The sequence below is a fragment of the Natator depressus genome, chromosome 12 (genome assembly GCF_965152275.1).
Source record: "Natator depressus isolate rNatDep1 chromosome 12, rNatDep2.hap1, whole genome shotgun sequence".
Classification (NCBI taxonomy): Eukaryota; Metazoa; Chordata; order Testudines; family Cheloniidae; genus Natator; species Natator depressus.
The window spans coordinates 21,064,143-21,088,087 of NC_134245.1; the positions used below are offsets into that span (position 1 = coordinate 21,064,143).

The following is a 23,945-nucleotide window of genomic DNA, read 5'->3' on the forward strand; positions in this document are numbered from 1 at the left end:
GTGCTGTTATTTAAGAAAAAAACAAGCATTAGGTCGTATGCTTTGATCCAAACACATCCAGTCTAGGGTGAATTCAGCAGCAACTCTTCAGTCATGAACTGAACATCCGGGTTTTCTATTTACTACTTGAAAGTGAATATTACTGAAAAATATCCAAGTCTGCAGCTTCCTTTCTGCTTCTTTCATTCTTTCTCAGCAGACTGTTTCCCCAAGACTCTTGCTGTCCCTTGCAGTAATTGAAGTGGTATTTTCTGGGGCGGGGAGAGGAGATGGTGCAGGAAAGGCCAACAAACCTCATGACCAAAACAAACGTTTCTGGTTTTTGGAGTAATAAAGAACATTGAGTCCTATTTTTTCCCATCCCTCTTCAAATTCTAGTTCATAATTGTGAACAGTGGCACATGCATTTATAAAGCCTCCCTCCCACAAGTGAGTATAGCGTCACAAACAAACCAAACTAAGTAATTAATTACATATATCAAATACAAAAGCCCAGAACAGAAGCCCCAAATTTCCCTAATATAAGGCCTGATGTTGTATGCCCTGGTCAGACAAAACTCTTCAGCTGAGTCCTTAATAACTGACTCCAGAAAGAGATTCCAGTTTTTAATTTTTTTTTTTTCCCCCCCTTCTGAGATCAGCTTTCCCTCCTCCCATGTATAAACATGTGCTGCAGTTCATGGGACCTAATCACTGTATGGACTGATTGAGTCTGTAGTGAAAGGGGCTTATACTTAACAGATGTCTTTGATTCAGAAAAGTTCCCCCTCTAAACTGCGGCAGCCAACTGACATAGAACCCAAACTGCTTGTAAAATGTGTACTGCAGTGCATGTCCTTTCCTGGAATGCTGAAACAACCCACCTATTCTGCCCTCCTCCCCCCGCCCCGAGGCTGCCGAGAATAAAAGTTAGTAGGCAAAAAATAAACTGTAAGACACTAAGGAAAGGGCTGATGATTTAGTGTCTCAGTCACTAGTATTTCTGTGAATCTAAACGAGATACTGGGGTTGAAATATACTTTACATTTGAGAGCTCTATGGAAATTCAATGCTACGAGTGCTTATCTACACTAGGCCTTTTTTGGCTTTTTTCTATAAACTTTCTCACTGCTGCTAACACCAATTCAGCACCATCGGTAGGCACATTAGTGTAGACAGGAGTTTGATACACAGTGCACAAAATACTAGGAGCCGTGCTCACAACGGGTCTCCCGTGCTCATGACCACCTGTGGATCTAAACTCGTGGCAGCAAGGAGGAGACTGTTCAGAGAAAGGCTGAGTAGCCCTGGCAACACACTTATTTGGGTAAGTATTACAAGCAGAGAGGATTGCAACCATTGCTGGGCAGGAAATTTCAGAAAACTCTTTTAATTGTCTGACCAGCGAGTTGTGACTTGGCTAAGACCACAGAAAGGGAGGGTGTTCAGAGCCTGGGGATTCCTGGCACCCAGCCCTGTGAACACACAGGCTTTACAGCAGGGTTCGTACTAATACAATATCACCTGTATTTTTCACATGACTAGCTTTTTGTTAATTTTTGTTTTGGCCTGATCCTATGTTTGCTTCATTTAGAAATGGCTTGCTGTTTTGGAATTAAACAAATCCTACTGCTGGCTTGATTACAGAATTTTAAAGAGGGACGAGAAGCAGTGTGCAGGTTGTGTGTGTTAATTGCATGACAACTGAACATAACTAGGGCCTACGTTAATCACAAATACTGACCTTGAGGGAGAAAGTATTCAGGTTTGTTTTTTGGGGGAGATCTTCCTGCAGGACTTGCTGGTGGCTGCTATGCAATGACACTACTCTTGCTGAGGGGGTTACCTGCCCATCCAACTCCAGTGCAAATGCCCACTTGTGCAGCAGTTTTGGGGAAGTATTGCCAGATGTTGAACTAGGCAGCTGACCCACTGCAGTGCTTTCAGAAGAGCACTGGAAGGTGTACATAATGTTACAATGGTGACAGCCAGATCCGCCCACAAACTATGAGCTAAAGCAGGGAGGACTAGAGCCAGCTGACTATACCTGGACTAAAGTGGGTGCAAGAGCTGTAAGACCAGAAAGACAAGCTATAGGAGAGCTGCAGGTAGAAGGGTTGTCAGGCCAGGGAAGGTACCAGGGCCAGGAAGTAAAGTCTGGGCACTCAGAGAAGTTTATGCCTGTTTCAATGGACCCTGGAGCAAGGGGGGTGACAAGCCAAGTGAAGTGGAGACTGAGTGACTAATTGGCATCCAGCCATTGAGAGTTGGGAGACATTTTTGGCACTTATTTAAAGAGACTCCAAGGCATGAGAATGAGCTGCTTTTCTGGTTGACGTGGAGGGGGGGTAACCTTTCTTTTTTCTGCCGCAGTGTAAGGGGTGGCCCTGAAGCTTTTGAGAGCGAAGAGAAACATTCCATTTGTTGAGCACTGCAAAGACATGTAAGCTCTGGGGCATGTGACTTGCTGAATGTGTTGGAGGCTTTCCAAGCAAAATGACAGGAAAACAGAGCTAAAGTTCATGGAATGTTGAAAACCACAGCTTCAGCTCTCCCAAGTCAATAGCCATATAATGAAGTGAACAAAACTAGTATTGTAGCAGCCTGCTACAAAGGCAAAAGAATGAAAGGTAAGAGTGACCGATCTGAGGCGTGAGTAAAGTGAAATGAAAGGCTCTAGAGAGCTGCAGTCAATTAAAGACGTTCTAAGCTTCTAGATTCTAGAGGGTACTGCCTGGACAACACACACTGTGTGCCACAGTGATCATACTGCGGACTGGGTGCAGCTTACCAGCGTGTGAGGGCACCCCAGTAAGATCAACCCTGGAGAATGGGTATTTGAGTAGCCAAGTGGGAAATCTGGCTGCCACTCAGACATGGGCTCTGCAGCAGCAAAGAGCCTATCTTTCATTTAATGGGGGATTTTTTTTTAAAAAAAAACACAAGGAACGGAGAAGGCAACTCTAGCACAGAGGGCCAATCTCTGAGCCTTGAGGCTCATCCTAAAAATATTGGTTCTGCGTGTCTGACTCTTTGGTCTAAGTTTTGGTTTTTTACTATGTAAAGAAGAACAAACTTGCTAAAGCCAAGTTTGCTCTCTTATTCACTAGAAGATCTTGTATATTTTGTACATGAACCCACAGGGAATTCCCTTGCAACTGGGACCTGAGAGCTGAATACGTATTATGATTCCTCAATGCCTGTTGCTGTAAAAATATTATTCTGCTCATGATCTAGAATGGCTCTGTACTAACTCCTGCCTCACAATTGTCCTGCAGCACCCCAGCTATTCAATGCCTGGGGCTTTTCTCAGCAAAGATACAGAGGACTTGCTTGCACTGCATTGCGGGGGGCTTTCTGATGTGGATGACAAGGGCAACATTTCCTCACGTAAACAGCCTGCGTGGAATACTATTTAAGGAAACAGTGCAAATCATCATTTCACATTATAGTCAGCATCAGCAATAACTAAAAAGCAGCTATCCTTAACAGCTTGGTTTCAGAGGGAAGAAACATCTCCACTGAATTAGAGTAGCTGACCTTGCAAGGACTTCCTAGGCATGTGGGGGGCTCAGGTGGCAAATCCCTGTTATACCCTTCTCTCCTCCCACAACAGCTGGGTAACCCAGCAATCCCTGGCTCCTACTGGCAGCTGGCGCAAGCTAGAGCAGCCTTCAGAAGGGCTTATTAACACTGGGGAATATTTTGTCCATAAGCAAGAGACCATCCTTTCAGCAGCAGATGCTCGGATCCTTACATACTATTCATTCTGCAGCACCCAGCCCAAGCAACCCCCTGGTAAAAGCACAGTGATTCCCCAAAACCACCACAGCCGGTTCAGCAATAGCAAGAGGAGGTGTGTTTACTTAAGCCCAATCACAGGCTGCAGTTGTTAGATGGGCGCAGAAGGAATTAAGCAAGGCTGCAGCAGGTCAGATTATACCAACCCACTGGGAACTGAGTTACCTGGAGACCTCCCACCTTCACACTGCCACTGAACCACTTTGAGTACAAGCAGCATGGTCAGATATGCTCTTGTGCACACAGCTTGGTGATATCTCTGAGATCACATTGCAAGTAGAGGAGCATGAAAGGGAAAGTGTCTCTGGTTTGTATGCTGTGTGTTTTTGTTTTCCTCCCGCCAGAAGCTGCCACTTCTTTCACAGGGAATCAAGAGTAACAGCATGCAACACCTTAGGACAGGAAGTTAAGGGACATAAATAGTGCTCTGTGTTTTTTGCTAATGCAAAACAACAAAAAATGTATGCCGCAGAGCCGGATCCTGCTCCCAGCATGATGGAGGGGTGGCTGGGCCAACCCTGAGCCAGCACTGCTCCCCTATGCACCAGGTCACAGTGCCCAGAGCAAGCAGCCAAGCTCCACAGGACAAAAGCTGCAGCTGTGGGGTGAGTGCAGGACAGGCTTGCTCTGCAACCAGTGCTTAATTTGTGCCAGGACTGAGCCCTGGCACTTGTAGGCTTGGCAGTTCCTAGCCTCAGCACCTCTGGGCTTGCCACATCAGTTATAAAAGTAAATCATTGCTTGAGCCCTAGCACCACTTTCATTACAAATTAAGCACGGTCTGCAACCCCCACACCCAAGGGCTTCCACCCCGCAGGGGGCAGGACAAAAACAAAACAACAAATTCCCATAAAGTAAAATGAAGAATTATAAAAAATAAAAAGAATGTCACAGGGCTCTAAAAATAAGGTCTCCAGTAGAAACTGCTTGAATGACAATGAGCAGCGGCAACGCCCATTAAACTCAGCAGTAATTGAGGGTGTTCAGCTGCTCTTGCGATGTGGAAATAGTTCACCCTTGTGAGCAGGTTGTCCTAGCGAGCTTGTGCACCACTTCCACAAGTTCAAAGAACTTCTTTACTGTCTGAATTTTATAGTCAAAATGAATTATATTCCTCTTAAGAGTACTAAGATTTTCCATCCAATACTAATTTCTAGGGGAGGGCAAAAACAGGACCAAACATCAGACTTTTGTTCTTTCAAAGACTATTCCAATGTAGTGCCTTCTCTTAGACTCATGAATAAACTGCACTCTCTGCAGTATACTAATTATTCGGCACTAGGCTTCACCCCCCTGCCAAAGATTACTTTGTAACTCACCCCGGGGGGAGGATCAAAAGCACACATCCTCCAAAGCAGCCAAATCCTTTTTTTCTCTTAACTATATTTTAACTCCTGTTATTATAGTTATTTCATCACACCACATGTTTTGCTTTTATATTTTTACCCAGAAAAAACGATTTCAAAATGTTTTGGTGTGACCACTTACACAAACAGGCTTTGAAAAAGGAAAATGTTAGCTCGGGTGGGCAGGCCTCTCTTTTTCCTGACAGTGTAACAGGAAAGAACTACTCACATCGCTGTTATCAGAAGAGTTACATCCAAGGTAGAACAAATGCGCCTATGTATTTTTCATATACTATGCATCTTCCAGTAGCAGCTGAAGATTCTTTGGTCTTGTGGTAAAGCATTGGATTGGGTGTTAGATCTGGGTTCTGCTCCAAGCTTGCCACATAAATAAATGGACTGAAGTAATGAAATCAAGCTCCTTAACTCCTTGAGCACCAACACACTCAGGTGATGGTGCTCATGACAGAACTGCGTCCCTTGGTGCCACGTCAGTCTGGTAGCAGCTCAAGGAGCAGCTGGTAATTGGCCTCTATAGTATTTTCAAGTGCAAAGCTCTTCATTGGGCAGTATTATGTGATGCACCCAGACAAAACAAAATACAAACATGTGCAACATACACAATATACCACAGGCATTAAATACTGCTCCAGAGAGCTGTACCAGGCATTGTGAAACTTACGCAGCGAGTGCTGTGGGCAGAAGCAGCATGCTGTTGTAGCTTGCACGGACTTGGCTGCAGCAGTGCCAGTGGAAGTGACAGAGTTTTCTGCTGTAGATGCAGGCTGGCAGGCCCAGGATCATGCTGGAACAATAAATACCCCAGACACAGCCATTCTGAATAATCAGTCATTCTGCAGCAAATTCCAGATAGCCCACACAGTCTCTAAGGCCACACTTCACTCCAATGGCATGTAAGTTTATAGCCAGTTCAAAACAATGGGACTTAAGTAGAACATCCTCCCGGGGCAGGTAGGCAGCAAAGGAAGCCTTTATTATGTGTGGCCTTATCTGCAGAAGGCCTTTTTCTGGAGTAAATTCCCACAGTGCTACTCTGCTGGCGGTCAGTCGTAAGACGGGGAGCAATTGTGCAGCCACAACACTTGCTTTGCAATGGAGCTACGGAGATACACTGTCATCAAGACTTTGCACAAGAGCAGATTTATAGGTCAGATTGCAGACCCAGGGCCTATATGAGGCATTACAATCTGAAAAAGTATTTATCAAGGGTGGTGCCTGACTAAAGCTGCCCTGCCCACTCATCTACTATTTGAAGTGTAATCTGTGATGTCACTGATGTTCATATAAAACTGTGGTAACAGCCACTAAAAAAAGCCATTCCAAGTGGAGCGACATCATAGCTTTGGTTTACTTGGATTTTTATTCCATCGTGGCACAATGTGTCAATAAAGTGAAAAACCCAATAGAAATGCTTAGCACGGGCTGCTTCAGAGAGCAGGGGGCTTCAGTTTTTCCTGTCATTCATATAATGCTAATGAGGAAATAGAAAATGACCTAGCCCTGCATAAAAATCTACTACCTTCTATTGCATTGTTTTAGCACACTGGGTTTCATTACTGTCCCATCCTGTTCCTTATCTTTGTAAAAGTGTAACGGGGTAAAACAGGCATGGTCACTCCTGTTATGTCTTCAGACAAAACTGCTATTCTTGTTTCAGCCCAAAATCTTAAAGAAACATACCATGATGCCCCAGTAATTTTATGTTTTATAAAACTTTAGTGATACTAAACACAGAAGAGCTCCCTTCCCAGATCCATTGCTGAGTTCTATATTCCATCCTAGGACTTAAATCGGAGGCCAAGATTTTCAAAGGTAATTCATGATTTTAGGTGTCCAACTCCAGACACATTCAAGGGGTTGATTTTCAGACAGCTTAACTCTTTCTGAAAATCAAGCCCATTTAAGGTTTTTCAAATTGGGAGCCTAAAATCAGGACACCTGAAATCAATAGTCTCTTCTGGAAACCTTGACTGTAGTCCTGTCAGGCTGTTTCTCCCTCCTGCAATATTTGAACTTTCCCTTTCTCCCCCCCACTACCACCCCAAATCTCTCTGCCTCTAGTTTTTAAAGGCTGTATTTTCCTGGAGCTGGGCATCCACAACTCTTTCCATTTATGCTGGAGTGTGGAATATTTGTAACTTCCTAAAGAACCATGTGAATGGCAGAACACATCTACCTTAAAACTGAATGAATCTTGCATTGTAAACATTTGTGTGATCTGAGGGTTCACTAGCGCTGTCCATTCATGGAGAGGTAACAAGCAGAGTTTGGTAAAAGCAGATATTTGGGGCACTGTAGATATCAGTACTTAGATCTCATACATTGTGAAAAGATTTAAAGATGCTGATTTACTCAAAGAATACACAAAGAACGTATCAACAATCACATGACCCAGGGAGCATCTCACTTTAAGACAAACCTCTCCTTTGACTTGCGTAAGCAAAGAGTAATACAGTGATGGCCTCTCAATGTAATGTTCATGTATCTGGGCTTGAGACAGTCATATGAGCTTTGTAGTCGCAACTAAATTATTTGGATTCAGATGGCATGGAAACATTAGGGTAAAGGACTTGTCTACTTAAAACAAGTCATAAAGGTGTTGAATGTAATTCTTATTCATACGCTGACTCTTGAGATCCAGCTGGAGGACATTTATATTAGAGGTCTCAGATGACTGACATAGTGAGGTCAATTTTTCCTATCATTTATTTAATTACACGCATGTACAATGGAAAACTTTCAGGGAGGAAGAGCAGGCACAAAAGCAATGGGTGGGTTTTCCTTTCTTACAGGAAAGACATTTCCCATAACATCAGATGTGTTGCAATGTTCATGTAGTTTGATTGTTTTGGAGAGGGTGTGTCACATTTTACACACAGTAGGGGATGTGCTGGAATATTAACACCCCAGAAGTGACATGTATGCAAGTTTCAGAGTAACAGCCGTGTTAGTCTGTATTCGCAAAAAGAAAAGGAGGACTTGTGGCACCTCAGAGACTAACCAATTTATTTGAGCATAAGCTTTCGTGAGCTACAGCTCACTTCATCGGATGCATACTGTGGAAAATACAGATGATGTTTTTATACACACAAATCATGACATGCCAGTCTGCCCAGAAGGGGAAGGAAAGATTGTGGAGAATGTAGTTTCAGGGATAAGGAGGCTTGGCTGGTCTGAAAAGGTCTGAAGTCATGCAGTCAAAACAAAATGTTCCCACACCTCCCTAAAGTGTCAGTTTACCTGTACAGAGGTTTATGAGTCTGCTGTAGTGTTCGAACTCTAGAACCTAGGTTGTTTAGCTCAGGCACTAGAGGTTCATAGTTTTAGATCCAAAGGTCACTGGTTCAACCCTCTCCACTGACACCCTATCTGGATGCCTTGAGTCATAGCTGCAGTTAGATCTGAGCCTGGTAAATGGTGCTATGTAACTGTGAGGATGGGAGTGGGAGGAAAAGAATATGCACACAGAAGCTGGGCTGTCATAAAAACCTGGAAGAGACTAGGAATGCTAGATTTGCTCTGTGCTGTTTCACATAAATACCTGAGGTTTATAAAGACATGCCAAAACCAACCAAAACAACCGTGACAGTTGGTTCAGTTGCCCTGCTATGATGAACATAGGCAGCCCGTGATGGAATTCAGGGAATGAATTAAGCTATGTAAAGGTCCAGTCTGATTTTATTTCCAAAACAAAGCTAAAATTATGCATAATAGAAACACATACTTACCTTCCTCACAGGGCTGCTTTGAGGATTAATTAGCTAATATCAGTACAAAAGTACCCATTATCCTGGTTACTATCTCGTAGTAGGATTAGAACAAAACGTCTAATCTTCACCCCTTACTTCAGGGGGATGTGCCACAGCCATTGTCAACATGCCGAGTTCCACAGGGCCCGGGCTGTGGACATGAAAGGCCTGAACCGGGATTAGGCTCAGCAGCACCACAGGCTCCCACAGAGCCAAACTTCAGAAGGGGAAAAAACCCTCAAATATGCAAACAGCTGCTATGCAATGGAAGGATGGTCACCGCAGTTATGGCACAAGCTTCCCAGACTGAATGGTCTCAAGCTAGAGAACAAGAAAGCAAACTCCTTTTATGGGACTACCAATGGGACCCAGCCAAAACAGGTCACTGAAGGGTCCAATCCTCCACTATCCTGCTCATTGAGCAATCATTGACACCAGTGCAAAGGGGATGTACAATATTATCAGAGCAGATGGGAAACATTTTATACCCACTTTGCACTGATGTGACTACACAAGGCTGCAGGGCTACAGAGAATCAGGCCCCTGCTGAACACAATGTTTAATGAACAGACAAGATTGGAGTGGGGAGCTAGAGAGGACTTTGGAAAGGTGATTCGTGGCAGTTTGCCTACCTGAACTGGTCCTGAGTGCATGTAAGAAATTGCTGGATTCTCTTAAGCCAGCCTAGCAAGTCTCATTCATGCTAGGAAGAGCAAGGTTGTGTCTTTTTATAACTTGGAGGACTGGATTATATGGGGCTGAAGAACAGAGATAGTTGTAACGGTGAGGAAGGAAGTTTGGGAGAGACTCCTACATTTTGGCCTTAGGGTAGAATGTTTAGGTGAAGGGAGAAGTTGGCTAGAACAGTGGTGGACATGAGTTAAAAGTTGGGCCTGGGGTAGAAGCCATGGGCTGCCCTATCCATGCAGGAGGATTAAACAAAAGTTGCAAGCTGGATTGAGGGTAATAAAATGTTAAATATACATTGGCCTTTGGCATTTTCAGCTGGGTGAAAATGAAAACTCAGCTGAACATACAAACACATGTAAGGGAAAATTACCTACGGTGCTGCTTTTCTGAAGATATCCTTTAGACAGAATCTACACTCCTGTCTGTGAGCTCTATAGCATAAGACTGGCAAAACTTCAGCTCTTAAAAAAAATGTCATCTGAGGGAAGCAGTATCAGGGTTGTGAGCCAGGTGCCCTTATTGGCCAGCTGCAGCAAAGGTCACCTTCAATATCTTTGTTCTTTAAACCTATAAGTGTTCATCGGGTTGACTCAGCCCAATTTGCATGATTAATTTGCTGTAACTTCTTTCAAGACATGGCACTTCTGTGTGAAATACACTACAGCTGAGATAAAAATATAAATCCCTTAAGGACAGTTTTATTAGATCAGTTTTGAGCCAGAATTACAACGATTATTCACTCCCATCATTTCATATTTCATACAATAGCAGGTCATGATATGCTGTCATCAAACTATACAGCAGGGGAGTATCTGACATATGCATATTCAGAAGAAACACATTAACTTAAGATAATGGTTGCACTTTTTACCTCTTTCACACAGACTGTGGAGAAAAAAAGGTTAACTGAAAGGACCTAAAAATGTTCAAATTCCATTATATAGATTCCTTGAGGCCTAAGTATAGAGGGCCCCATACTAGCTTAGATCAAGTATAATATCAGTTTAAGACTGGATATAGTCTCTCAGGAAATAATAACCAGCCTTTGCAAGTATCTGGACTCATGGTCTAATAGTTTTTACCCCTCTCACTAGTACGAACCTACGCTAACATTTATTATATTCTTCCATGTCTTGACATCTTGATTGTAGAACTGGAGGGAGGCAAATAGCAAAAGAACAAGAAGTTCTTACGTAGCAATCTTCATCAGCAGATCTTAAAGTGCCTTCCAGAGGTCAGGAGCATAATCCCCATTTCACAGATGGAGAAACTAAAGCAAAGTACACAAACAAGGGAAGTCACTTGGCAAACTATCAACAAAGGCAGGAATTGAACCCAGGTCTTTCAAATCCAATACCTGTGCCTTAGGCAATGCTATCTCCTTTGATGATGCCCAAAATGTGAAGAGAGAGATCCCTGTTGAAACGGAAACCACACTATTCATTAATAATCACACAGGCACAGAAGTTCAAATACAGGGTAAAATATGTTTTCACCAAATTTTGAGACTTTTTCTAACCTTTGTATAAACTCTTCACATACAGCAGCATGGTTCTGGTGACGTCTTTGAGCCATCAAATTAAACTGGAATGTTGGAATTTTTGCCAACTTTGGAATGGAATTCATGTCTTTTCCTATTATGCTCTTGTAGAATTAATAAATCATATTTAATGGGAAGTATTAGCACATAGTTACTGCAATTATGTGATGAATGTTTGATTTCTGGCTCACAGCTTGAGAAATGCATTGGATTTCTGTGATCTCTAGAAAGGTAAAGAAGAAACCTCCTATTCTAATTAAAGGCTAATAGCTTTAGTTCACTGCAATGCAAAGACATTAGTTTAAAAAAAAAATCATCAAGCTGAAAGTCTGCTGTTAAATTAGACTTGAGCTATACCCCAAATCTGCATTCTACTTTATTATCAAGCAGTGTCAGTCTTCCCAGCCAGCTAGTGCTACCGCCAGGAGTGCACCTACAGTAGAAAAAAAAAAAATTATTACAACAGCAGCCAGCAATGGGACAGCGGCACTGGTGCTAAGCTGTTAGTGTAGACAGAGCTCAGGGGTTACCACTGCTCTGTCAGGACAACCTATTCAAAGCAATAATGATACCATTGCTACCACTAGTGCAGGGGTTCTCACAACAAAATATTTGGTGGTCTCAGAGTGTGGTCACCAACTCTATCCAGTGGCTGCTCCCACAATTTTTCCTAAAATAATTAACTTTAGGAAACACAAATAAAGAGACATGTCCAAGGGCCAACCCATCTCTGTCCCTACCTCCCATGGCTCTTCAGTGAGAGCCTGCCCCGGGGAAGGTGGGTTGGGAACTCACTGGCTGCCTGCAGAGTCCCAGATTCCCCATGTCCCAGCTGGGTGGGAGCAGGGGAGCTGCCCAGAGGGGCGCCCAAGCAACCTAACGCCACAGCCACCTCCACTGATGAGCCACTTCCGGCGCTGTGCACACCGGCCCCAAGTGTCTCCAGAGCTGCTGTCTGGACCTCCCGAGGAGCCTGCATGGTGCAGGGCACCAATCCCTGCTGGCAGCACCAGTGCAAACACAAAGGTGGCACATCTCACTTCCCTTGGAAACAGCGATTCAGGAGCAACAGCTGGGCACTGCAGGGAGGGGCCACTGCTTTCCAGGAAGGTAGACTGAGGGTAAAGGGCGGGGACTGGGACTGTAACTGAAGCCATTCAGGGGCAGATGAACCTTTAAATTGTGCTCCCCACTATCAACAATGCCCCCCATGCCTCTCCTCCAATCTCCACTCATGCTTTGGAGGCTGCTGTGGCCACAAAAAAATCCACTGGTGGCCACATTTGAGAAACGCTGCACTCGTGCCCTTGCAGAACTGATGGCAATTGCTGGAACAGGGATACTAATTTTTCTAGTGCAGACAAGGCCCACAGGAACTGGTCTCAAAAGCATGTGTGCGTTTAAAACGTTCATCCAGTCACTGCATCATCTGCCAAGTAAGTGTCAGCTGAGAGTGGGGTTAATAGCTTGGCTCTGCTTGCACTACACTGTGTTCTTCTGCCAAGAGAGGAGCTGGCCCGATTTTTCCAGAGTCCTTCGCCATGGGCATGTTCTTTCCTAAGAGAAGCTATGAAAGGTAAACAGAGTGTAAAGGTTGCAACTGCCCAGCGTGTTAGTGTGCACACATGTAAAACTGCACATGTTGGCACCAGGGTAGGACCTCACTGAAAATCAGATCCTCTAAGGATTTGCCAGTCTCCTAAAGGGTAAAGCAATCAGAGTGCTAATAATCACAGACTGTAACAGTAGAATCATTTAAAAAAATAATCTAATATTAATAGTAATTAATAGTAAAGTGATAACACTGTACCCTTCAATAGCTCCTTCCAAACCAGGACCTCCAGGCATTCTATAGCCAGCACTGAATGATTAACAATAAGAATATTAGAAGGCCATATTGGGTCAGATCAATGGTCCATTTAGCTCAGTATCCTGTCTGCAGACAAAATGAAAAGATCAGGGCAATTTATTGAGTGATCCATCCCATGTCATCCAGTCCCATATTTTTGCAGTTGGAGATTTAGGGACACCCACAGCATGGGGTTGTGTCCCTGGTCACCCTGAATAATAGCCACTAATGGACCTATCCTCCATGAACTTATCTAATTCCTTTTTGAATCCAGTTATACTTTTGGCCTTCACAACATCACAGTCGCAACCCTCTGCAAAGCAGGTCAATGTTATCATCCCCATTTTACAAATAAGGAAACGGAATGAGGAATTTAAATCACTCATCCAAGGTCACACAGCAAAGTATTGCTACATCAGATCAATTAGCCACCTTCAAAACTTTACCCCAAAACAATTACAAAAGATTCCTCCAAATTGCTCAGCTGTTCAAACAGGGAAGGAATTGGCAATACAAGCTGCATGGGGGCAAAAATGAGCTAGCCATCACTTCCAGGAAATACTTCCATTAGGTCTCATCATGCAGTCACTACAATAGGTAGAACAGCATAGGAGGACAGCGCCCCACTGTGGCAGCAAAAATTCCTACGTGTGCAACATCTGGAGATAATAAATGCAGAAGTTCTGCAAATGTCTTTCAGCAGCAAAGCCACACTGAGCTGTTTGTACATGGTGTGGGAGAAAGAAACAGAAGTGTTCAAAGTGAAATTAATCAGCCATTTGCCTCTCCTCTCTTTGAGACTCTGAGGTTTTTCCATACTTACATAGCAGTGGTGATGAATGGTGATGTGACTAACACCAGGCAGGTATTTCCATATCACACTGTCCTATGAGCACCCATACCTTACTGCTTGTGAAGAGAATGTGTCTGCTAGTTAGAGCACAGGACCAGGAGTCAGGATTCCTGGGTTCAAATCCCAGTTCTTTCCCAATGTAACTTTGAGACCTACTTTCCACCTATAAAATGGGGATAAGAATTGAAAAGCTGCATTTTTGTCTTAGGAGTCCGATATTCCAGACTATATATTTTTACAATACCCCCCATGGACATTATACAGTTTGAGATTTTTAGGTATCAGTGGTTGAGTGTGCTCAATTCTCACTGAAAACACAATCCTGCCAAGGCAAAATCTGAGCTACTTGTAAGCGTCATAATTAGAGGGAATGATTTGTCACCATGTGTGTCTGTGTGCACACAGAGTTACCATTTCTTTGGGATGCTTTTGAAAAAAGTCACTGGGAGGGTCATTATAGGGAAGTGTTCCTCCAAAGCCCAAATCTGAGTAGCCCCAGGAGGCTCAGTTCTCTCCCCATGTTACTATTCAACAGTCATATGAAAGTTATTGGGACAGATGGTGAGACAACACAGGCTGAAATGCCAGCAGTACACAGCTTAACACCCAGCTCTATCTCCTTTATGTCAAATATAAACAGCACCATCTCCCAGCTCTCTCAGTGCTTAGCTAAAATCAGCCCCTGAAAGATGAGCCGCTGGTTAACACTGAATCAAGACTGAGGTGATGCTCATAGAAAAACAAACAAATCCTTCGAAAAACCTGCCTCCTCTGTAACATTCCCGATTATCAAGGGCATGTACCCTCAGATTACTTCACAGTACTGATGCCCAAACAGACACGCTGTAAAAAAGAATCCATCTTCCCTCTGCACACTACCTAGAGATTGCTTCCCATGCTATGGGGCTCAAGCTTGGCTAGAAAGATCCATACGCGACTCCTGGGGAAATTTGCACCAAAAAAAAAATTAAGAATTCGGTGTCCTTCCATGACTTCTAATACAAACACGGACAAGCAAGCCAGCACACCAATCACCCTATAAACGAATACAGCTATTTACCCTGCAGCCTGGGAAAAGAAAAAATGATTGTTCCTGTTATTTCTATTTTTTAAACACATGGGGGGGGTGAGGGTGGGCGCTTAACACACTACAGAGATCTAGATCACTAGAAAGCTGGGTGCAGGCAAACAATATGTATTTTAATATGGGTCAGGGTAAATGCATACAGCTGGGAACAAAGATACTTTCAGGATGGGAACTCTATCCTGGGAAGGAGTGAGTTTGAAAAAGATTTGGGGGGTGTGGTGGATAATCAGCTGAACATGAGCTTCAAGTGTGACGCTGTGGCCAAAAGAGCTAATGCAATCCTGGGATGCATAAATTGGGGAATCCTGAGAAAGAGTAGAGAGATTATTTTACCTTTGTATTTGGCACTACTGTGACCTGCTGCTGGAATACTATGTTCAGTTCCGATGCCCACCATTCAAGCAGGATGTTGATAAATTGGAAAAGGTTCAGAGAAGAGCCATGAGAATGATTAGAGGATTAGAAGACATGCTTCACAGTGAGAGCTCCATCTTGTTAGTTTAACAAAGAGAAGGTTAAGGGGTAACTTGGTTACAGTCTAAGCATACCTACATGGGGAACACATTGAATAACTGCTTCTTCAATCTGGCAGAGAAAGGTATAACAAGAACCAGTGGCTAGAAGTTGAAGCTAGACAAATTCAGACTGCAAATAAAAGGTGTACATTTTTAACCGTGAGAGTAAAACCATTGGAACAATTTACCAAGGGTCATGTTGGATTCTCCATCACTGATGATTTTTAAATAAAAAAAAGATTGGATTTTTTTTTTTTTTAAACAGATCTGCTCTAGAAATTATTTTGGGAAGGTTCTCATGCACCCACTGTTTAGTAAGCAGGGCTGGTTAGGGCCTATACAACACTGCTGCTCCTGAAGCCTTTGTAGAGGGAGTGGAAGGAAAACAGCATTCAATAGACGGAAGCATTTCTCCCCCCCCCACAGCTTTCTGCCATGCTGCTCTGTCAGGGATGGACCCAGCAATGCACCAGGACAGTGGTTTAAAGGGTTTGCGTATGCTTCCAGTTTTGTCAGATCCTGTTACTCTATGTTACTTTGAAACCCATAACCACTAACAGTTGTTACCTCAGAGGGGAGGGAGTCTGTCAAGGATTATATCTTAGCATAAAAACACCAGTTGTGAAGATCTGACCTACGCTGATGGAATACACGACTAGCATAACCATAGTCTGTCAGTAACCCAATCTTTAAACTTGTAAAGGAATAGTAAGTTAACTCTACTTACACCTTAGGCTTACTAAAACCAATGAAAATTGAACAAGAAATACATGTAGGCAAAACCAAAGATTGAACAATTATCTTTTAGTGACTTTCCAGCTTCAATGATGATTAGGCTTGGAAGGATTTGAATTTTGTCAGTAAACATAATTTCACTATATACATGCAAACCAATGAAAAAAAGGTTTCCTTTGATGATCACTGAAATTTACAGATAGACAAAATAAGAAAAATGCTGCTTGAAAACTTAAGAGTTTGATTTAAGGATGTTTACTTTGACTATTTTGACATATGATGCTGACAAGTTGTGTTTTAATGGTTTTTGAATCTCAACATCTACTGTCATTAGATAATTATTGTCACACCTCTCCCAATTTCCGGTAACTGTGAACATTTAAATTGATAAAAACAGCAAAAGTGCTCAAAATCCATAATTTTGTACCACTATGAAAAATTTACATTGATGAAAATAAAAGCGTTAAAAATAAACTGATATCTGTCAAGAGTTATAAAAAATAAAAACCTAATTCTTCCAAACCTACTTATGATCAATGATTCTTTGTAAATTGGCAGCAGCTTAGATCAGTCCAGTTATTTATTTGGCTGTTACTTAGCAAGTATGCTAAATCCAGTTGGGTTTATTAGTCATTATAATGGTAAAACTTACTTCCTGCAGCTATTTATTTATTTTCCTATAGCAACTAAAACCACACAAATTCACCAATCTCTACAGATGGCATATACATGTCTTAATAGCCAGGATGGGTAGGGATGCAACACCATGCTCTGAGTGTCCCTAGCTTCTGATTGCCAGAAGCTGGGAGTGGACAGGGAATGGATCACTTGATGATTGCCTGTTTTGTTCATTCCCTCTGAAGCACCTGGCATAGGCCACGGTCAGAAGACAGGATACTGGGCTAGGTGGACCATTGGTCTGACCCAATATGGCCATTCTTATGTTCTTAATAGTCACCAATAACCAATTTTATCACAAACATGTCAATGAAAGTCACTGGTAGGCTAATATTTCTAGCCTCGTAAAGAGTTTTATGAATTAATAGCAACAAAATAAGATATACTCCAGTTTCATGAGGTAAAGCATTAGAAAGCCGAGATTGCTGTGTCCATATGACAATATACATGGATTTAAGAAAAGCTTCAATTTCCCCCCACTAGATGGCGTGTCTCAATTACTAATCTGCACTGGAATTCAACCTTTTAAAAAGCAAGATACTTCCTCCCTTTGCTACAGTTTTCCATCATGTTTGCTTTCCCCTTTAAAGCCAGACAGTTTAAGAAAAAAAAAAATGGGGGGGGGGGAGGGAAGATAATTTTAGCTAAAAATACACCATCTGCCTGTGAAAAAAATCTAGCTTGATTCTGTCACATCTACAATGAAGCAGGTTAATAACCAGCATTGGAGCAGATGGTTTCTTTATATAAATATGCCCATCTCCCCACAGTGACTCTTCTTCAGCTGCTTCCTGAAACTGCTGGCACTGCTTTACCTTGTTTCCTAGGTGACGACTGTCTCTTACACTCAGCCCAGACATTATGCAGCTGGAATGGATTTTAGAAGTTGCTATCTCCTGCCCATGACTGCTTCCAATCTCTACAAGGGATGCTGTGGTGGACAGACATCTCTGTGCCAAAGAACAGCAACAGATGGATGTTAATAAATTAGCTTACAACTGCCCTTTTGCTGCAAACTTGATCATCTGGAGCAGAGTTCTGAACCCAGCCAAATCCTCTGACAAGACCAAACAACAAATATAGTTGCAAACTCAAACTGCAGGATTGTAGGCCAGAGGCGTAGGGGATGAAACTGGATCTTCTGGCAATGTTCAGTGAAGTTCTGCCAACGTGGATTGGGACAAACATTTAAGCGTGGCTACTTTGAAAAGGGACTCTGTAAAAATGGCATTGAGAACTCCATTCTCCGTATCAAGTGTTCTCAATTTACAAGTAGAAAGATATTTTTCTCACTGCCAACCCCAGAAACTCAGGTTGGACTGAGATTTGAGCTGCATTCCTTGCTTCTTGTGCACGATCAAAAGTAATAATATGCTCTGAACGCCAAATTAGGTTTTTGGCACAGTGACACCCATGCAGTCTCACTGCCTTCAGGAGTTTATCTGCATCCGTGCTTTGAACTAGATGATGGTGCTGAGAAAATTCAGCTCACTTTCTTTTGGCGCTGCAAGAGGTTTCGATTTTGGTCATCTGCTTATTTAAAAATGACTCATCTATGTTCACTGCAACCCAGTGTGTTATTGTGATTAAGTTATAAGCAACACCCTGGGGGTTCAGCCATTGCGATCACTCAATCATCTGAATGCTCTGACATCACAACAGAGCCTCTATTAGACCACCCTAACTGTGGGGTCACTGTGCTGGGAGCAGAGAGAGATGGAGAACTGGTTGAGATTATTGAAATGCATAATAAAACAAAGTGATGTGCTTAGGAAACTTCAGTTTGTGAGATGCAAAATGACAGCCCTGAAGCCCAGAGTAATCCATTGAAGATAGTCACACTCTGCCCCAACAATACGCCTCAAGTCTATGGGAGAAAGAGGAACCTGTGGGTAGTCCAGTCTACATACGGACCTTTTCCAGTTGCCAGCAAGGATGCTTTTAACGGGTTCTGATTCCTGACGGTCAACTGAAGTTAATATGATTTAAGTGTTGTCCTGAATCAGAGCCATCATGGGGACACCTGCCTCCAGGAGACAGCGGGGCCTAGTGAATAGCATGCTGGACTAGGACTCAAGGGACGTGGGTTCTGCCACTGATCTGTTGAGTGACCTTCAACAAGCCACTCCACCTGTTCCTCAGTTTCCCCATGCGTAAAATGTAAAGCACGCTGAAGCCATACGCATTTTTGTTAGAACAAAAGAACTGAAGCCAGCACCTCATTTTACATGGACCACTTTACAATCAGATATCAAATTACCCTCAAGTTACTACTGATCTTGGCTGGATTTAAATTGACGATCCTGATGTGAAAGGCTGTGTGTCTCATGAACTATCCAATCATTGTCATTTGCTATCCCTCTTTGGCAATGTCTCATTTTAAGTGTTGTGGCTATGAAGGCAACTACTTCAATTTACAGTTTTCTACAGCTTGCCCAACTTGTGCACAGTGATATTTCTAAAACAGATACCAGATTGTATGAAAACATGTAAGATTACATTTATCCGAAAACCTTCGAAAAAGCCAACTATATTACAAGCACCCTGCAAATTAAACTGTACTCTCCTGCTTTGGTATTATTATGCACTGAGACTGGTCCAGTTATAATCCACTTCTGTTCGGCTTTCCACTTTACTGGAAAGAACTACTAAAGACAGTGACACTCAAGCTTGCCCATGAACTCTGCAGGGGAAAATCAAAACAGGCTTACTCATAGCATGTTACATTTGTACAAAGTAAATTAGCTAAACCCAACACACTTGGTAAACTGTCAATAAAACACACCTTTCCCCAGCCAGATGGCAAATTTTAGAAGCCTGACCAAAAAAAAAAAAATTTATTTTGATTTTACTACTAGGGAAAGAATATAATATAAAAACCATTTCATTTCTTGTACATTTTTACATATAAAAGAAGGCACCTTTGTACAGTTTGTATATGCGAGCTTGTCTTACGTTTCAATATAAATAGTGGAAAATCAGAAGATAAGCATAATTTCATCTAGAGTCTGCAGCTTCAACATGTGTAGAAAACCATCCCAAATCATTATTCAATAGTTAGACATAATAAAACAACGTGCCTCATATTTGCTCATATTTCAGTTCACAGTTCCGATGTACCTGATTTGTTTTAAAGCAAAACACATAAAAACATGATATTCCATCAGGGTGCAGGGGTACATTATTTTCTATCATAAGACATACATATATTACGCTACTGCAGCACAGAAAAAAGTTAGCTCTGGCTTTAAAGAGAATTAATTTGAACTGAAGATTTGTTGATTATACTACACCACCTTGAAAATACTTTAAAGAAAGTATCACTTAACACCTGCAGTTCAGATTCAACAAATTTCAGTCAGAGCAAAGCATTTTTCTTCTACAAGCCAATGCTGAGATGACAACCCCAATTCTGCAGTTGGATGGGAGATGCCAGCCACAACCATTTTAGCCTTCTGAGTCTAGCCTTTCCATACAAGGATAGCAGGAGCAACCTAGCGGTGCACATTTTGTCCAGCTGTTGCAATAAGGTTCAGCTAGGCATCTGTAAGACTTGTATGTGACTAAAAGACTCAATAATTAGGATAAAGTTGTAGCAGGGAATGAAGAAAAGTTTGAGAAGATATTTAACTTCTCAGTAGCAGTCCCTTCATTCTTGCAACCTTTACAGTCCATGATAGTGGGTAAAATTTTCAAGAGTGCCCAAGTGACTTTGGGCTTAAATCCCTCTTAAAAGTGGAACCTAGGAGCCTAAGTTACTACACTGACACTGAAAATTTTCCCCAATGATAGTTGGTGTGAGAAACATAGCTCCTTTAATGCTTTATGATCTCGATTTCAGTTTTCAATACACAGTACTTTAAACGGCACAGCAAATCAGTTTAAGATAATACAGTAATTTAATTCTAGATTCACAAAAACCAAAATAATATTTATATCTGCCTACTGCATTTACTTAACTTTATAATTAGCTGCACTAACTAGTAATCGTTATGTTAAATAAAAGATCACAGTTGTCAAAATAAAATTCCCCTCACTGTAAAGTGAAAAAACACACTCTGAAAAGGTTTACTCTCCATACCGTATTTCTGCTCTTAGCTCATGTGAAAGATAATTTATTAGCACTGCTGCCAACTTCTGTTGGAGGGCGGCATTTCCCATTACAAGTGCAGTCAACTGTGCAGCATCAGTCCAGTCTAAGTTCCTGATAATAGCGAAGGCATCTTCATAGAGCTTCTGTTGCTCAGCAGGAGGCAGTTCCAGTATAATCTGAGGGATTGGCTTAAACTGTCCAGCAGTCATCCAAGCACCAAATAAACCACCAACTGCACCCCCTAGAAAATCAATGAAGATGTAATTAGTCAGTCTCCACTTTTTAATTATTAAATTTCAAACCCTACCCAACAATAACCAGGCTTCAAACAACACTGGTGCTGCTGTCTCTATCGGAAGTTAATGAAGAGAGTTGGGAGGCCAAGGCACATTTACTTTAATGGTTATATATAAAACAAGTTAAAGGTGGCCAAAAAGAGTTTCCATGACTTTAAGTCAGCTCCCATCGCAAAACAATTCTTAACACAATCAGTACTAATAACTTAAAGCCCTAAATCAGTGAAAAAAAATCATCCTTTATGGCCCTGACTGATCTCTTCAGGAGAAGACAGAAGATCACAGATTCTGGATAAGACAGATTTTTTAAATAAAGCCCTCTGGTCAAGGAAACCATGAGATAAATCATACGTTGGTGGCCAAAGTTAATTTACTTCTCTCTCTCATTACAAATCCACAGCACGGTACACGTTTTCTGCCTCTGTTAAACAGGGCTTATTACTCTCGTTCCTTCATAAAGTCCCTGCATGGCTGGTGCTTATATGATGCCAAACAGGAAACAAACCCAACAGTTTGGGGAGTACTGATTTAGAGACAGTCACCCTATTGATTACTGAATCAGCACTTTCTCACTGGTCAGGCAGTACCATGGATTCCAAAACATGCTCTTCTCTTTTGTATAGAGCTGATCTGTCCCCTCCCAAGAATACTGGGGGTGGGGGATCCTATGTGGCTGTCAAGGTGATCATTGTGCCTACTCCAGGGGGAAGTTTCAATAGTACAGATCTATAATGGGTGCTCCCTTTCAAAAGGGAATCAATCCCAAACTGTAAAGTAATTCTCTTTAACATAACAGAGCAAATGTAAAGTCTTGAATAATTTACACCACTGCCAGGAGTGTCCTGGTTAGCTTAGCTGCCTCAGGTTTCCAAAATGGATTCCAAAACCACACTCCTCAGCTTCCAGAAGCCTCACTCTCAGGGTCTGCTCCTAGATCATCATTTATATACCCATTTCACTAGACAAAAATTTCTTAATTTGCAAATTTTACTGAGCTTGCAACTCTTCCGGTGATGCTAGTGAAATGCTTGAAAGCCTACAATGGCTGCATTCATCTGCATCACACCTTTATTAGATCATCAATACCTGATTTAGGGAGCACTACATGGAAAAAATAAATAAATAAAATAAAAATCACAGATGTGGCTCTTAGACTGGAAGATTTCTTACACAATCATTTGTTTTCTTCAGTTAACATTCACCAATTCACTCCCCTCAAAGGGATCCAAGCAACTGATCTAGGCACTGGAAAGCAAGATAAACTGCACGTTTCTCAGGGGGCAAATACAGCAAGGGAACTCATCATATGACTTCCTCACAGCCAGGGATAATGACAACCCTCCTGTCCAGTTTACAGTAAAAGAATAATGCAGCCATAATTAGTGCATATTCCTGCTAAAACTTAAAGTGCCTCCATAACCAAGCTAAAACTTTAGAATGTTCAGTCACAGGTCACTTACTTCTACAGTGTAATAATTTAGATAAAATCAGAGTCCTCTGATTCAGTTACAGCTGCATACAAACAAGGACACACAAGCACTCAGTCTCCCTTCCAAAGAATGCACTTGTTGCAATGTCCCTAGCAGCTATGACAGGAAGACAGTCACTTAAACTGGGGTATATAGGACATGCACCTTTTAGTTTTAAGGTAGCTGTCCCGTTTTTATTTATTTATTTTTTAAATTTATTTGTGGCTGTAACAGGTTGGTTTCATTTGATGATTTCTATAATTCCAGTTTAAGTATTTGGACAGCTACATTCTTCTTAGTACTTCCTACTGGTCTCGATATTATAAATTTCTTACAACCATTTGGTTTTACCTATTTCTTACTGAAAAGTTTAGTAGCATCTTTGTAACAAGACTTTTTTCTGATAATTAATTAAGATGGGTGTTTGTAATGCTGGTAGCTTTACAGTTTCTCTTTGTATCTCCGGCTGTGCTGTTATATGTTTATTTTGTATTTCTACAATGCCCTTTTGTGGCATTAAAGCTAGTTTATGAATGAAGTCACTTGGGCCCCAATTATTCAAACACACGAGCAGATGTACAACTTTACTCATGTAAGTATTCCCATTGAGGTGTATGGGACTGCTCATGCGACTAAATGTACACGCGTGGCTCAAGTGTTTGAAGGATTAGGGCACAAGTGACATCAGTAGTAATCTAGCTTTAACGCCACAAAAGGTTATTAATAAAGGAGATATCTGGAATTCTCTCTTCTGTATCTCTCATTGCTACTAAGCTCAGGGCTTTAGTATCATTTTTGTTATACAGAGAAACGCTAATTGACAGGGAACATGGGACTCTGAAAAAACTAAATATATCCAGCATGATAACAAGCACACTACAAAATTTTAAATAAATAAAACCTTACTGTCAGGAGGATATTTTTATTAAGGAAAGATTCTCACGCCCCTTGATATGGTTAGACTGGAAAGATTTCCTCCCCCTCACTTTATACCCAAATGAAATACATTTCCTTAAGGGGTAAAATTGGGAATCTCCAACCCATTTTTCTCTATTTATCAAAGGTCTGTAGGAAATGATCTAACAGTTCCTTCATGGGGCTCCACTTCAGCCATGAATTTAAGCCGAAGCACTCGACATATAGAGTATCTTTTCACTGTCAGAAAGTATTATGAAAACCTGCTTTACCGTCTAGTTAAACCACGTCACACATCAATTCTTTAATTCCTTAGTTCAACACCTCCT

The 23,945-nt window shown here is 41.9% G+C and overlaps 1 protein-coding gene across 3 annotated transcripts in view; it reads right to left on the reverse strand.

Moving 5' to 3' along the window:
• Nucleotides 1-10,310: 10,310 nt before the first annotated feature.
• Nucleotides 10,311-23,945, reverse strand: part of C12H19orf12 (chromosome 12 C19orf12 homolog) — a 28,734-nt gene continuing 15,099 nt past the window's right edge. The window contains exons 3-4 of one of the 3 annotated variants that reach the window (XR_012641563.1): nt 17,659-21,177; nt 10,311-12,693 (exon numbers count right to left, since the gene is read on the reverse strand). Coding sequence is in view for 2 of the 3 variants with exons in the window: in XM_074968686.1 (XP_074824787.1) it covers nt 10,793-10,856; nt 20,925-21,177 (317 nt within the window). In the remaining variant the exon portion in view is untranslated. Of the gene's footprint in view, nt 12,694-17,326; nt 21,178-23,945 lie in introns of those variants that run through there. The other 2 variants (XM_074968686.1, XM_074968687.1) reach the window with 2 other exon arrangements.